The sequence below is a fragment of the Alligator sinensis genome, unplaced genomic scaffold (assembly GCF_000455745.1).
Source record: "Alligator sinensis unplaced genomic scaffold, ASM45574v1 scaffold781_1, whole genome shotgun sequence".
NCBI classification, from domain to species: Eukaryota; Metazoa; Chordata; order Crocodylia; family Alligatoridae; genus Alligator; species Alligator sinensis.
Window position 1 is genome coordinate 2,843,438 of NW_005841845.1, and position 13,968 is coordinate 2,857,405.

The following is a 13,968-nucleotide window of genomic DNA, read 5'->3' on the forward strand; positions in this document are numbered from 1 at the left end:
CTGAAGACCGAAGTGCAGCTGACCTCCGTGGAAGGTGGGTGACGTGGGGGAGATGTTCCCTGTGGCTCTGGGGGTGTCTGTGTCCTGCCTGGGTACGGGTTTGCTAAATAGTTGATGTAGACTATTGCCCCAACCCCCTCATGCCACCCACGACCCTCTCCCCAGAGGGTATTGGTGCTTTTGGCCCGGGCTGGCACCCCCGTACTACGAAACACGGGTGCCGCCTCTCCTGGGGATGCTAACCCAGTGAGGACACGGGGTTAACCTGTCTGGGTGTGGAGTCTGGCAAAGCTTTTCCATCTCTAAACCCATGCACCTGCCTGAACAAGCCCTGTCCTCTCTGGGGAAGGAGTCCAGCAGCCCAGGGATTGTGGGGTTGTGGGATACGGCCATAGGCACCCAAACGATGCACTCAGGGTAGTGTAGCAGCAATGAGGACACAGGCATTCAAGTGTGGCCTTGTCTGTGGCTATTGCCACCGGACAGGGGTGCTCTAGGCGTAGCCTGTGCTGTGCTATGGGGGTTTCCCAGGCTTCTGGGCTTTGCTGGTTGCCCCCTGTCCCCTTTTCTGCTCCATGTGTCAGGGGGTTTTAAGCCGTCCTCAGAGGTGTTGGGTGCTGGCTGCAGTCAGGGATGGGGACGGGGACTGGGCTGTGCCTATGCTTCTGCTGGGACCAACCCCACAGGATCCTGGCTAGAGGGTCTTGCTAGACCATCTTGTCAGGAAGCCAGCTTCCTGTGCCCGCTCACGTGGGAATGCCAGGAGCAGCTTGGAAACATAATGGGAGACAGGAAAAGCCTCCCTGAGCCCCCTCCTTGAACCTTAGGTTGTTGCAGAGCAGCCAGCTGGGAGCTTCTGTGTCCATGGTGGGAGGATTTGAACCCGGGTGCCAGCCTGAGTGGGCGATCTGACCGCCGGGGCAGCATCTTGTTCCCCGCAGCTTGCCCCTCGCCCGGGGCAGTCGTCCAGCCGTGCCTGGAGCTGCAGGCAGGGGGGGCAGATGGGCAGGGCCAGGGGGAGAGGTGCCCGAGACGGCGGGGACGTGGCGAGTCTCGCGTCTCCCCTCTTGGCTGCCTGCAGAGGCCGAGTGCCACTGGCCCGACACGGAGCTGAACCGGCGCCGGAGGAGATTCTGCAGCAAGGTGGAGGGCTACGGCAGCGTGTGCAGCTGCAAGGACCCCACGCCCATCGAGTTCAACCCTGACCCCGTGAGTGCACCAGCCTTCCCTCTCCTGGCTTGAGCACGGCCCCAGGCTCGGTCTTGAAGGAAAAACCTGGCCCAGTTCATTGCCCTGCAGCCACCTGCAACACCTGGGTTTTCTCAAGCCATCTCCCATCCCTGTTCACCCCTGCTTTGGTCACAAGATTGCAGCCAGCTTGGGGTAGAGGAGCTGCTGGAGGTGTCCATGGTGCAAGGGTGGCCAGGATCTCACTAGCAGGGTTATCCTCCGTCTTGGGCTGGGTTGCAAGGGAAAGCCCTGTTCCTCAGGGATGGCATAACTGCCCTGGGCAGCGCTGCCCTCCTTGTCTTTACCCCTCGTCAGCCTGCTGCTCTCACCCAAGATGATGCACGTCACCCCAGGGTGCTCCCTGGAGCCCTGACCCCCGGCCCTTTTGTCTTGCAGCTCAAGGACAACAAAGTCTATAACGTGCCTGTCGCCGTCATTGCAGGGAACAGACCCAACTACCTGTACAGGTGAGCGCAGACGGGACTCGGTACATCCCTGCGATGGGTGCTGCCAGGCGGGAGACGGGGTCCCCGTGCAAGCAGGGAGAGCGGTCCTCGACAGAGCAGCCCCCGCAGCCCACCGCTGTCGTGCCCCTTCCACATCGCTGCCGCGGTTCTTCAGGATCTGCTCGAGGGCCTTTTGGATGCTGCTGGCTGGATGTTGCCTGATGGTCTCCATCCCAAGGGTGGGAGGCTTGCCGTCAGCCTCCTGAAAATAGACCCCAGAGGGACCCCAGGGTTAGTGCCAGGGACTCCCTGGCTGGGTCTGTGAGGACCCCCTCGGGTGGGGATGCAGGCCTCCAGAGTCCTACCCTCAGGTGAGAGCCATCTCGTGCTTCCCTCCTGCGTTCCCACCCCTGCCCTGGTGGATGCTGTCGTGGCTTGGAGGCTCTCCAGCCATTCCTGAAGGACTTGGGTTGAGAGCAATGGGAGTCTTAGGGGGACACTTCTCCTGCCCCGTGAAATGCAAGCATCCCTCCCACCCTTGCCGTGGGACCCTCCCCTGCATCAGCTCCCGGCTGGTTTCAGCCCCTCCCGTCTCTCTCCTGTCCGCAGGATGCTGCGGTCCCTGCTCTCGGCTCAAGGGGTGAATCCCCAGATGATCACGGTCTTCATTGACGGGTATTACGAGGTAGGAGCTCCTCTCTGCCGCGATCCTTGTCCCCTTTGATGCTCTCCCCCTCTCCTGCCAGCCGGCTTGCAGGGGCTGATGCCCCACTGGGCTCATTGGCACATGGCAATGCCCTTGTGTTGCAGCCGGGTTGGGGGAAAGGCTGTTTAAAGGATGGCAGGGGGGTTCCCCAGTTTCAGGCCGTCTGCATGGAGGGGTCCATCCACTCGCACCGCTGGGCTGGGAGATGTCAGGGATGTCCCGAAGGACTTTGCTGCAGCGGGGCAGTCGGAGGGTGCTGTGATGGGCACAGGACCCTGTCACCCCCTGTGCTGTTGATTTGGGGCCTCCTGTCATCACCTGGCATCAAGGTGGAGTTTAGCCCTTCTCCCTCTCTCAAGCCTGGGTGCGATGCCCCGTCTATGCCAGCCTCAAAAGCCCCTCGTGGGTCTGCTTCGCCGCCGCCCAGCCCTTCAGGCCGTGGGACCTGTGTGATGGAGACTTGCAGCCACTGCAAACACAGCATGTTTGTACAGCGAGTGGGGCACGGCCTGGCTGCAGAGGTGACAGGACTCGCAGGCCTGGACTCTGGACTGCTTTTGTGTGCGTTCAAGGAGCCCGGGTCCCGCCTGCCTCGCTGGCATTTGTTACGGGGTCAGGGCTGGATGTTTTCCTGGTGCCTCCAGTTAGGTTTGTCCTGGCACCAACCCCAGGGAAAGGGCAGGGTGGGCCAAGGCATGATCCCTGTGCGATGCCCTTGTGCAGCTGCAGCAATATAACACACTCGGACGGTGCTTTCCACTGCGGGCATTGCTGCATTGATGCATAGGTAGCCCAGCAAATATTGCTCCTGCAGGCTTGGCTTGGGAGATTCCCCTGGGGTAGGTGCCTCAGGCTGCAGAGCCGACTGGACGGTGCTCTGCTTTTTACCAGGCTGATGCTCTGCGCTGGTTGCCACATGCGGCCAGGAAGGAGTTTGTTCCCCTCGTGTCGCTACAGGCATCAGGCGTTTTCACCTTCCTCAAGGCTGGGCATGGGGACTGTGCCAACGCTCCTGCTGGGACCAACCCCAGAGTCTTGCCCTTCTGCTTAGGCTCAGACCATTGCTGCACTGGGGGCAGGAAGGGATTTCTCCCCCTGGCCAGACTAGTCTGGACTGGGGGATTTGCCTTCCTCTGTAGCAAGGGTCTCTTGAGTGCATTTGAACACCCCCGGCAGCAGCAGGGCGCTGCCAGCCCTCGTCCCCCTGCTTTACCCGTGGCAGGTTCAGAGGCTGTAGCTGTCTGCGGGCAATGAGCCTTGCAATGGTGCAACAGGGTTGACTGCGTAGTTGTAGGATTAGGTCCTAGGACTTGTATAGGATGGTTTGAACAGGGCAGGGGCTTGGACTGGCTGTGACCAGGCTCTTCTCCTGATCCTGCCCTGTGTGTCCAAGCTGGTCTTTCTCTAGTGTTGTTTGGGGCAGTGTCTGAGCCAGGACACCTGGCAGAGCCCTGCCCTGGGAACCGAGCGTGGGGGGTGCAGTGTTACCACCCTTTAGCACCTGGTCGTCAGATGGCATCTCCCGGTGAAAGCATTGATAAGAACATGGAGCTGGGGGGACCTCTGGGGTCCTCAATCCCCCCTGTTGCTGCCTATCTGAGGAAGGAGCAAGCTGCCACAGGGGGCCTGGGTCCGTGTAACACACACGGACATCAGTATAACGGGCTTAGCACAGCTGCCAGGGGTGAGTCTCCTCCATCAGAGCCTGTATTTCCATCCCCTGGGGGTGTAGCGCCTCTCTCTGTGTCTGCAAAGCCTCTGGCTTCGAGAGTAGCAGGGAGTCAAATGTGCACGAGACCCAGAAGGGGTTAAAAAAACCCTGTTGCTGCAGTGACTAATGCTCCCCAAGGGAAGGAGAGCTGCATCCCGTTGCCATAGCAGCTGGACCAGCATCACTTGGAAACAGGCCGCATGCATGCCTGGCCTGTGTTGGAGAGATTTCGGATCCCGGCTTTTTCTGCACGTGGCATCCAGGAAAGGCGAAGGGCTTGGACCAGGGGGCAGGGAATCGGGGAGAACAAGGGGCCTGGTTAATAGGGGTTGTGCCATCTAGGGACTTGAGCTTGCTGGTAGGTGAGGTCGGGGCTTGGGGGGGTGACATGGGCCAGCTTCTAGCAGGCAAGGCCGCAGGGCCCTATCTAGGTGCATAGGACCAGGTGAAGGCAGTACTGGCCCCGATCCTTGTGCATGGGGCACGATCCAGCCTGCAAACCAGCCCCACACCCCTCATCTGGTCCACAGCTGAAAGCTTGAGCACCGCTGGTCTCTCCCCCTGTCCTCTGATACCAATACAGTTGTTGCCTCTGCCTTCACCCTCCCACGCCAGTTAGTAAGGACGTCTCTCGTGCCTCCTCATCCCCCCCGCGCTGGGGAGAGGGTGGTGCAAGAGCCAGTGCACGTGCTTTGGGGCAGAAGCTGATGGCCCCAGGTCACCACGTACAGCACGGTGCATGGCAGGAGGGGTAGGTGGGCTCCAGCTCCCTTGCAGAGAGTGGGTCTCGTGTTTTCCCCTTGCAGGAGCCGATGGATGTGGTGGAGCTGTTTGGCCTGAAAGGGATCCAGCACACTCCCATCAGCATCAAGAACGCCCGAGTCTCCCAGGTGAGGGACCCGCTCCCCCTTCTCCCTTGGGGCAGCTCACGGCAGGGCGGGGGCAGCAACGTGCAGGGATGCTCACGACTGTCTGTGTCCCCCCCAAATCCCGCAGCACTACAAGGCCAGCCTGACCGCCACCTTCAACCTGCACCCGGTGAGTGCGGCTGCCCCGTCCCCTGCACCGCTCCCCCGGGGCCGCGGGCATCCATCGAGCTGCCTCTGGCAGCAGCCTGCGGCATGGGGAAGGGGCTGCTCCATCCCCCTCACATCTGTCCTTCTTCCCCACTCCGCCCCAGGATGCCAGGTTTGCCGTGGTGCTGGAGGAAGACCTGGACATCTCCATCGACTTCTTCAGGTGAGGCCAGGCCCCTTCGGTACACCCTGCTGCACCTACCTGCAGGACTCCTGGGCTCCTCGCCCAGCTCTGCAGCTGACTTAGCAGGGCTTGGGGCTATGAAATGGGCTGCGTGCCGACCCTGGCTGCCTCAGTATAACGACTGGATTAGCATGGGTGATTGACCCAGGTGGCTGGGAGCGATGAAAGGAAGGGGCGTGGGCCATATCCTGCTTGGGTGTAATCAGATTGAGCTCTGCAGACAGCAGCCAGGCTAGCCTGCCTTTCACTCATGGTTTCCCATGCCCTGTGCCTGATGGCTGGGCTGTGGGCTTTTCTGGGGGACTTTCTGCGGGGCTCAGAGCATCTTGTGGCCCAAGAGATGCCCCTCTGCTACTCTTCTACCCGTGACTCGGGAGTATTTGGGGGCTGGCTGCTGCCTGGGGGTGGGAGAGGACCCGTCCCAGCTGCTTCTCGGTCAGCAACCACCTGGACTCATAATTCTTCCCCAGTTTCCTGAGCCAGTCGATCCACTTGCTGGAGGAAGACGACAGCCTGTACTGCATCTCGGCCTGGAACGACCAGGTGGGCCTGGCTGGGCAATGGGCATCCTCTCCCTACGCGCTGGCCGCTGCACCCCTTCCATGTCGGCTGCTCGTACAGCAAGGACGTCTCCCCACCCCGGGGGCCAGCCGGGAGCCCCTGAATCGCTGCCTTGCTCACGGGGCCCATCCGCCGGCCGGGCACTGGGAGACGGGTCTGCAGGGCACCGCTGGGCTGCATCCTCCTGATGCCCAGGAGGTGCCAGGTCCCCCTTGGCCCCTCATGGGCTTTAAGGCAACCTTAGAGGGGTCCCAAACTCCTGCAGACCCAGACCTGTGCCTCCCAGCCCCCACCCAGCTTTGGCATGCGCTGAGCCCTTGGAGAAGGGAGGGCCTGGACGTGGTGTGGGGGATATGCCAGCCTCCCCCATCCGGGGCAAGGGGGCTGCACAGAGCCCCCCTGCTCCTGAGAGGGGCTCACCCAGCACCGGCCTCTGGCTCCGCAGGGTTACGAGCACACGGCCGAGGACCCCTCGCTGCTGTACCGCGTGGAGACCATGCCCGGGCTGGGCTGGGTGCTGCAGAAGAGCCTCTACAAGGACGAGCTGGAGCCCAAGTGGCCCACCCCGGAGAAGGCGAGTGCCTGCCGGGGTCCTGGGGAGGTTGGGAGAAGGGGTCCGGTGCTGGGCGGCTCCCCCAGTGTCACGCACAGAGCTGGGGGGACAGGGGCCACATCCAGCCTCCAGTCCGCTCTGCCCCTGGGGAGGGTCTCCCAGCCGTGCCGGCCTGCTAGCCAGGCGCCCTCCCTGCCCTCTCCCCTCCGCAGCTCTGGGACTGGGACATGTGGATGCGGATGCCCGAGCAGCGCAAGGGGCGGGAGTGCATCATCCCCGACGTGTCGCGCTCCTACCACTTTGGCATCGTGGGGCTCAACATGAATGGCTATTTCCACGTGAGTGTGCCGGGGCACAGCGGGGCTCGGAGTCGGGCCGCACACCCGTCACTCGCGAGCGTGTCAGCTCACGGCACCGCGCTGCCCCGGGGCCCAGAGATCTGCTGGGGCGGGGGCAGCATCGGGGACATCTGGGTGATGGGTAACAGCTCTGCCCACCCCATTCTGGGCTTGTTTTCCAGGAGGCCTATTTCAAAAAGCACAAGTTCAACACGGTCCCCAACGTCCAGCTGAAGAACGTGGAGAGGTGAGTGCCAGCCACTGCCCCGGGGCTCCTGGCTCGCGGGATTGCTGTCCTAGTGCCCCACCTCCCTGCCACTTGCATCCTCCGCGTGATCCCTTCCCCACTCCATCATGCTCCAGAGATCTCATGCCTCAGTCCTCCCTGGACACTGCCCCTGTGCTGCGAGCATCCCTGCCCGTTGAGCCAGGCAGCCTGGGTCACTCTGGCTCGTGGCTCGGTCCCACTCACCTTGCTCACGGGTCTCTGCATGTTCTGCATCCTTCCCCTGCAGCCTGAAGAAGGACGCCTACGAGATCGAAATCCACCGGCTGCTCAGGTGAGGGCATCCCCAGGGCTCGCGGGACCTCAGTGGAGGGCAGCTGGGGTTGCCTTGTTGGCTGCGGCCCATTATTCATCAAACACCTAGCACGGGGTGGGGGAAAGGTGTCCCCGGTCCGCATCTCACCAGCCTGGCGTGCTCTCCTCAGCGAGGCCGAGGTTGTGGACCACAGCAAGAACCTGTGTGAGGACTCCTTCCTGCCCGACACCGAGGGCAAGACCTACGTCATGTACATCAGGATGGAGCAGGAGGCCGACTTCACCACCTGGACGCAGCTGGCCAAGGTGACTCGCAGACCCCTCCCCACCCAACCTGTATGGGGACGGGCACCTCTCCTGCTGCTTTATACAACAGGCAGAGCAAAGCCCGTCTGGGGGGGTAGTGTCAGGATCTGCCCCCCCATCCCTCGTCCTGCTGGCTGCCAAGAGCATGGGAAGGGGAACATCCTTCCCCTCCGAGTGAGGGGGCTTCGTCACTCTGGGCCTCTGGTTTGCTGCTGTGCTAGGACCGGAGCACAGCCAAGGTCCTGGGTGCAAGTAGGACATCTCATGGAGGCAACTGGCTGGACCCGAGGCCTGGCACTAGCCCTCCCCATGGGTGGGCTGGTGCCCATGCTCTGTCTCCCTGCCCTAGTGCCTCCACATCTGGGACCTAGATGTCCGGGGGAACCACAAAGGCCTGTGGCGGCTCTTCCGCAAGAAGAACCACATGCTGGTGGTGGGCGTCCCGGCCTCCCCGTACTCGTGAGTATGGCTCTGCCCAGGCTGGGGCAGGGGCTCCCCTCCTGACGGGCAGTGGAAGGGGGACCCCTTAGTGCTGCATTTACCCCTTGAACCTGCTGTGCAAAGACGTGTGGAGGGGGAGATGGGACCTTGCTAAGGTGGGGGGGGGGGGGGGGTTTGATCCGGGTGGGGGTGTCTTGATCCTGGTCTGCATCCAGGACCCTCGAGTCCAAGCTCTGCCCTGCTGCCCACTCCCCACAGGGCAAAGAAGCCCCCCGCAGTGACCCCCATCTACATGGAGCCCCCCGCCAAGGACGAGGCCGCTGGACCGGCGATGGCCGTCGAGCAGACGTGAGGCTGGCGCCGGTGGAGTCGCCACGTCGCCACCGCCCAGGCAGAGGAGGAGGAGCGGGGCCTGGGCAGCGGGGCCATGGGATGCTGGGCATGGCAGCCGCCCGGCACAGTACCACGGGGGAGGAAATCGGCTATGCCTTGACGCAGGAGGACTGGGAGCCGGACCCCCTCCCCGGTTTGGGGTCTGTGAGATTTTACACCGCCCCTGCCGTGCAAGTCCCTGGCTGTTTTAACACTGACTCCATACTAACTCTTCCTTGCATCCCCAGGGATGGGGAAAGGCAGGGGCGTTCTCCATGCACTGGCTCCTGCTTCATCCCACAGCCGGTTTGGCCCCCTGTGAAGCCCCGACCGCTTTGGGTTGGGTTTTATTTATTTGACTTTGGTGCAGCCGGCTCTCGGCGGGCACGTGCCCCTCCGGCGGCTTCTCCGAGCGGGGCTGCGGGATGGCTCTTCCTACATGCGAAACATCCCCCTCCGTGGTGGTCAGGAGGGGACACGGTACACCCCGCATGTGGAAGGACTTTGGGGGCAGGAGCCTCGTGGCGGCGGGTTTGTGCTTGCTCCGTCTCCTCCGACGGATCCCTGCCCTGCCTGGCTCGCCGCCCGGTTTTGCCCCCCACGCTAGCGTGGTCCTGGACTCGAGCGGGGGGTGCCGGCGTCGGTGACTCTGCAAGGTTGCATGTGCGCTGGGCTTTGCCCGCCCTGGGTGACCGGGGACCCCGGTGCTTGCCCTGCTAGGATGCTCGAGGGGAAGAGCACAGCCCGCCAGCAAGAGGATGAAGTGCCTTGCCTAGCGAGGGTGGAGATCGGCCTCCCCTTCCCCCCGGTCAGTGGGTGGAAAGCGCTGGGGACTGGGGCCCATCCCTCACAGCCTCTGCAGGGGCACGTGCTGGTGGGATGGCTCCCGCTTCCTCGTGGGACGAGCCCCTGTGCTACACTGGGTGCAAGGGAGCTGCCATCTCGTGTCCTCCGGATGGGGGCAGCTTGGTACACGAAGGGCAGGAATTCAGGGACCTGAAGGATGTGGGGTCCCCTCCCCACTGCCGGTGCCTTAGCGGGGTCGGGCATGGTGCTGACCATGCCTTCCTTCTACATCCCCCGCCTGCAGCCCGTGGCCCGTGTCTTTCTGGCCCTGTCCTTGCAGCGGTCAATGCATATTTTCCCCTTTGGCCAATCAGCTCCTCAGGAAGGGTTTCCCGCGCTGCTGGCACACCAATGAGGCTGTGGGCCGTGGCTCTCGCCCGGGGTTGTGGGTGGAGCTGGGGGAGGTCCCGCCTCTTTAATGGGCTCACGCCCCTTTTCTATGTCCAAGACCTGCATCTTCGCGGCCTGTGAACCAGCCGTGGGCTGCCGGGCTCGCGGGGTCCCTGTGCCACGGGCGCTTCCACTAAGCATCTCTGCTCCCCGGCTGTGCCCCAGCCCCAGGGCTGGTAAACTCGGCCCGGGGACATAGTGGTGGCCCCCCGCCCTGGCCCTGGGTCCGTCAGGCCGGCAGAGCCCCAAGGTGATAGCGTTTGGGTGGCCGGATTGAAGTGCCGATTCCAGCCCTGGCACGCTGAAGCAGTCCAGCTTTGCACTGGGCAGGGAGGTCAAGGGTTAAATGTGGGGGACCCCCTCCTTCCAGGACTGGGGTGCACACGTGAGCTGCTTGCAGTGTGGGACCCCTGACCCCAGCCTCCTTCCCTGCTGCTGCATGGGCCAGGGACGTGGGCACGGTCCCTTGGCTGGGTCACGGGTGCTCTCGGCATTTTGAGGGGCGCTCCGGGGGCTTTGCTGCAAATAAAGCTGGGGTGGGGGGGTTATGCTGAGCCTGTGAGCCCAGACCCAGGCAGCACCCTGCATCCGACACTACCTTAACTTATTTATTTATTTGCCGGTTGGGAGCAGGAGGGTGCACCAGGAGCCGCCCGCAGAGCTGCTGCTGGCCTGGGCACCGTGTTTCCGCTACCTGGGCCCTGGCTCTGGGTCACCTTGTCCCGTCTGTTTACTCTGAGCTTTTGCTCGGGAAGTGGCCTTTGGCAAGGCGATGGTGGCCCGCCAGGCACATCTCTCCCTCCTCCCCACCAGAATTGCAGTCGAGCCTCATTGCTTTTTGCTAGCAACTGGACCCCCGCTCCGGGTCTAGGAATCCTCCAAAGCCATGAGCTGAAATAAATGCAGAGGGCCTGGACCTGGTACTAATTTTTGATGCCCTTCTCCACTGTGTTGTTCTTGGGGTGGAGGGAAAGGATTAGCGACGGGTCCCTGCCAGTGTGATGCCACGTGGCAGCACCGTAACGACCACGACATCTTCCAGAGGGAAGGAGGGAGAGAGCTGCTAGGAACAGCCCTGTAGCAATGCTAGCAAGCTGCAAGGTCTTAAAGAGAGGTGGCATGTTCTCATCCTCCTCCTTTTCCCCTGTGATCTTTGGGAAAACCCATAAAAGCTCTTTTTTTTTTCCTTTAGGAGAGGGGGAGATCAAGATCTTCCCCCTCAATCTTCACTTGGCAATGCAAGTGGGGTTTCCCCGGGAGAGGCTGGTTTTGGCAGTCCAGATACACTGGAAGGGACCCTTCGTCCAGCAAGGAAGGGGTAGGGATGTTTAGGAGTCTTTTGTTCACTTATAATGTTTTGAGTTTGTAAAATCCCAAGAGATCTTGGCTTTTGTGCAAGAGGTAACAGGTCACCACCTGCCCCTCTGCCTTCAGGTCTATAAGCCATGCAGAAACCTTTGCACGCATTCCTGTAATGTGGTTGCAATGGAGGGGCGAACCTACAAGCAGCTGGATCCTGGTTTACCATGGAGCTATACGTCTTGTTTCTGAACCGCGAGCGCCCACCACGCACATCCCTTGCCTCGTGTCTGCACCCAGTTTTCCCCACTGCAAAACTTCTTAAATAAAGTTCTTCTTTTGTGTTTCCTTTTTCCCCCAGTCTCCATAAGGGGTTATCCCCACAGTGCTGCTCCCGCTCCTCCGTGGGTTTAGACCCGTGGGGAGTCGGATGTGGCGGCTGCTCTCGCCTCCTTACGCCTTGGCTCTTCCAGGGGCAGGGTGTCGAGGGGGATCCTCCAGTGCAACTTCCTTTTACAAGATCCCCCTTCGAGCAACTGAATGTCTCTGTAGCCGTTGCTGCATGTGGTGCCCCGCTGAACTGGACTGGTGGCCTTGTCCATCTGTTGACCCCAAAGACGGCTGCCCTGGTCATCCCCGTCGGGACCGGGTTTCACCCCATAGTTCAGCTGGGTGGAAATGTCCTTCCCCTCCTGCTAGATCTGTTCTCCATGTACCACTTCAGTGTTGTCCATCCCTCTCTCCTCTTTCGGCCTCGCTGCTGTGCTGTAAGCAAAGATGCGGTCCGAGAGGCTGCCTGGCCATAGGGGCTGGGTCCTGCGTGCGTTCGAGCGGGGGGCACGGGCTGTGCGAGAAGCTGTTGCTTTCTGAAGCCAGTTATTTTTTCAGAATAAATCTTGCAGACCTGTTGACCCCAGCGTGGTTGGCCTCTGTCTCTACATGCGTGGGGACATGTTCTGCATCTCCTCTGTGGCCTCCTGCCAAGCTACAGACCCGGCTTGGGGACAGTAGATGATGGGAGCTGAATTACTTGAATGCGTTATCTGCTCCGAGGTGGCCCCATCCTCTTGTGAGGCATCGGATGTGCCAAACGTTGGGCGGATGCCTTGGGTAGGTGGGGGCTCCTAACCGGATTTAGCAACCTCTCGAGCTGTGCCTGGCCGGTTTTGCTCACCTGTCCGGGATGAAACCAGTTGCCGGTCTTGGGGGCTTGAGGGAATTTGCCCCCACTTCAAGGCCTGATTGGGGACAGGGTGCAGTGCATTTCCTAGCCGCTTCAGAGCATGCTTGACCTCCACTGGCAGTGACCTTGGGCTTCCTCCTGGGTCGTGCTGCCAGAGAGGGGTATATTTTGGGGTGCTTTATGGCTTTGCTGGACCAGAGGGGATGACGGATGTCCTTGCAGACCCATTTGCCTTGCAGACCCACTTCTATTTATATATTGCAGACCCACTTACATATGCATGCGTGTGCAAGTGTGTGTGTGTACGTATATACAAAAGAAAGAGCTAAGGTTTTCACATTCCCGAAGCGTAGACTTTAAGAACAATGCCAAAAATCATGAGAGTTGGCAACATTGCATACGTCCTGATGTTTGCTTGGGGGGTGAGATGCGCTGTCAGGGCCCTGCTCCTAATGATGAAGCAGAAGAAAGCTGATGATGGGGAGAAGAAAGCTGTGATCACGGCAGGAGGACGGTTGATCTCCTCCACACTCGTTAGACGGGGCAGCTAAGAGGAAACGAGCTGCCCTGACTCCATTGCTACTGCTTGCGACAGGGGGATGGATGGTCTTTATGGGACTGGCAAGCCTCAACCACCGTTTACTTCCCAGCCTGGCCTTTAACTCATCCTTCACCCTATTTACTAGTCTCCTTCCTCTCCAGCCTGAGCAATCTCTGCTGCTAATTAGGCTGGCTTTTAATAGCACCCCCCCCCTGCAGTGAGACTCCCTTGCAAATGTCCCTAGTTGGGTGGGTTGGAGGTGGATGGGTCCCACTCTGGCTAGGACAGGGCTAACTAGGGCTGCAGGGCCCAATGAACCTTGCCTCGTTAGGGTTGTGTTTCAAAAGTGGAAGCAAAGAGCACGTTCAGCAAGGGTCTCCCCTGTTTTTCGCCCTGTCTCCCCAGGCTAAAAGAGGAGGGGGACTTGCCTTTTCTACTCCCCGATGGGTCCCAGGGGCAAATTTCCAGCCATGAAGCTGATGAAACTCTGCTGCTGTTGATGGTGCCCCATGGGTTTCACTGGTTCTCCTCTGCCCACGATACAGCCCGGCTCCTAGGCTGGAAGAGGCAACGGTTTCTTAGGAAAGAAGTTGGAAAAGAGCTTTTCCTTCAGAGAAATCCTCCCCTAGTGAACTTTGAGGTCGCTCTGAGGACCGTTTTCTGCAGAGCTTCCCTTGCTGTATTGTCTAGTGATAGAGAAGTGGGGCCGGAGGGGACCTCCAGCGGTCATCTAGTCCAAAACTGGATGCACCGCTGGAAACTGGAGTAGCCTTCAGATGTTGGGATTGGGCCAACCCACGTAGTGCTCAGTTTGAGCGTGCAGAAAAGGACAATTTCCTTGCGCTTTCCCAGTTGGTCTAATAAAAGGTATCATTTTGGAACCAATGGTTCTAGTTTTTTGTGTGCCAGGTTTGAACAAGGCATTCAGCTCTTAGCATCCCCAAAAGGTTAGGGGAGTCTTGATGAAAACTACCTACCCTTCTCCTTATTCCCTTTGCAATTCGGCAAGTGCAAGGAGCAGGTGACTGCGCCCGAAAGCTTGCAAAGAACTTTTTTCCAACTACTCAGTTGGTCTAATAAAAGATATCGCATCTACTCAAAAAAAGGCTTGCCTGGATGAGGTGTGAGAGTTCAGACAGGTGCAGAAAAAGAAGGGCCCGGTTCCTTTAGTTTCACCAAAGAAGTGCCATTACCTCGTGCCGCTGTCTTATCTGCTCAAGCAGGAAAAGCTGGGAGAAATCTTT

The 13,968-nt window shown here is 60.4% G+C and overlaps 1 protein-coding gene across 1 annotated transcript in view; it reads left to right on the top strand.

Moving 5' to 3' along the window:
- The window catches only part of POMGNT1 (protein O-linked mannose N-acetylglucosaminyltransferase 1 (beta 1,2-)), a 19,331-nt gene extending 7,421 nt beyond the window's left edge, over nucleotides 1–11,910 (top strand). The window contains 15 exon segments of the mRNA XM_025206530.1: nucleotides 1–34; nucleotides 1,082–1,209; nucleotides 1,627–1,697; nucleotides 2,286–2,361; nucleotides 4,900–4,983; nucleotides 5,090–5,131; nucleotides 5,274–5,332; nucleotides 5,824–5,896; nucleotides 6,360–6,488; nucleotides 6,680–6,805; nucleotides 6,988–7,052; nucleotides 7,321–7,365; nucleotides 7,517–7,652; nucleotides 8,002–8,111; nucleotides 8,352–11,910. The exon segment at nucleotides 1–34 is cut by the window's left edge and continues 30 nt beyond it. Coding sequence (XP_025062315.1) covers nucleotides 1–34; nucleotides 1,082–1,209; nucleotides 1,627–1,697; nucleotides 2,286–2,361; nucleotides 4,900–4,983; nucleotides 5,090–5,131; nucleotides 5,274–5,332; nucleotides 5,824–5,896; nucleotides 6,360–6,488; nucleotides 6,680–6,805; nucleotides 6,988–7,052; nucleotides 7,321–7,365; nucleotides 7,517–7,652; nucleotides 8,002–8,111; nucleotides 8,352–8,445 — 1,272 coding nt within the window. The 3' untranslated portion in view covers nucleotides 8,446–11,910.
- Nucleotides 11,911–13,968: the final 2,058 nt, after the last annotated feature.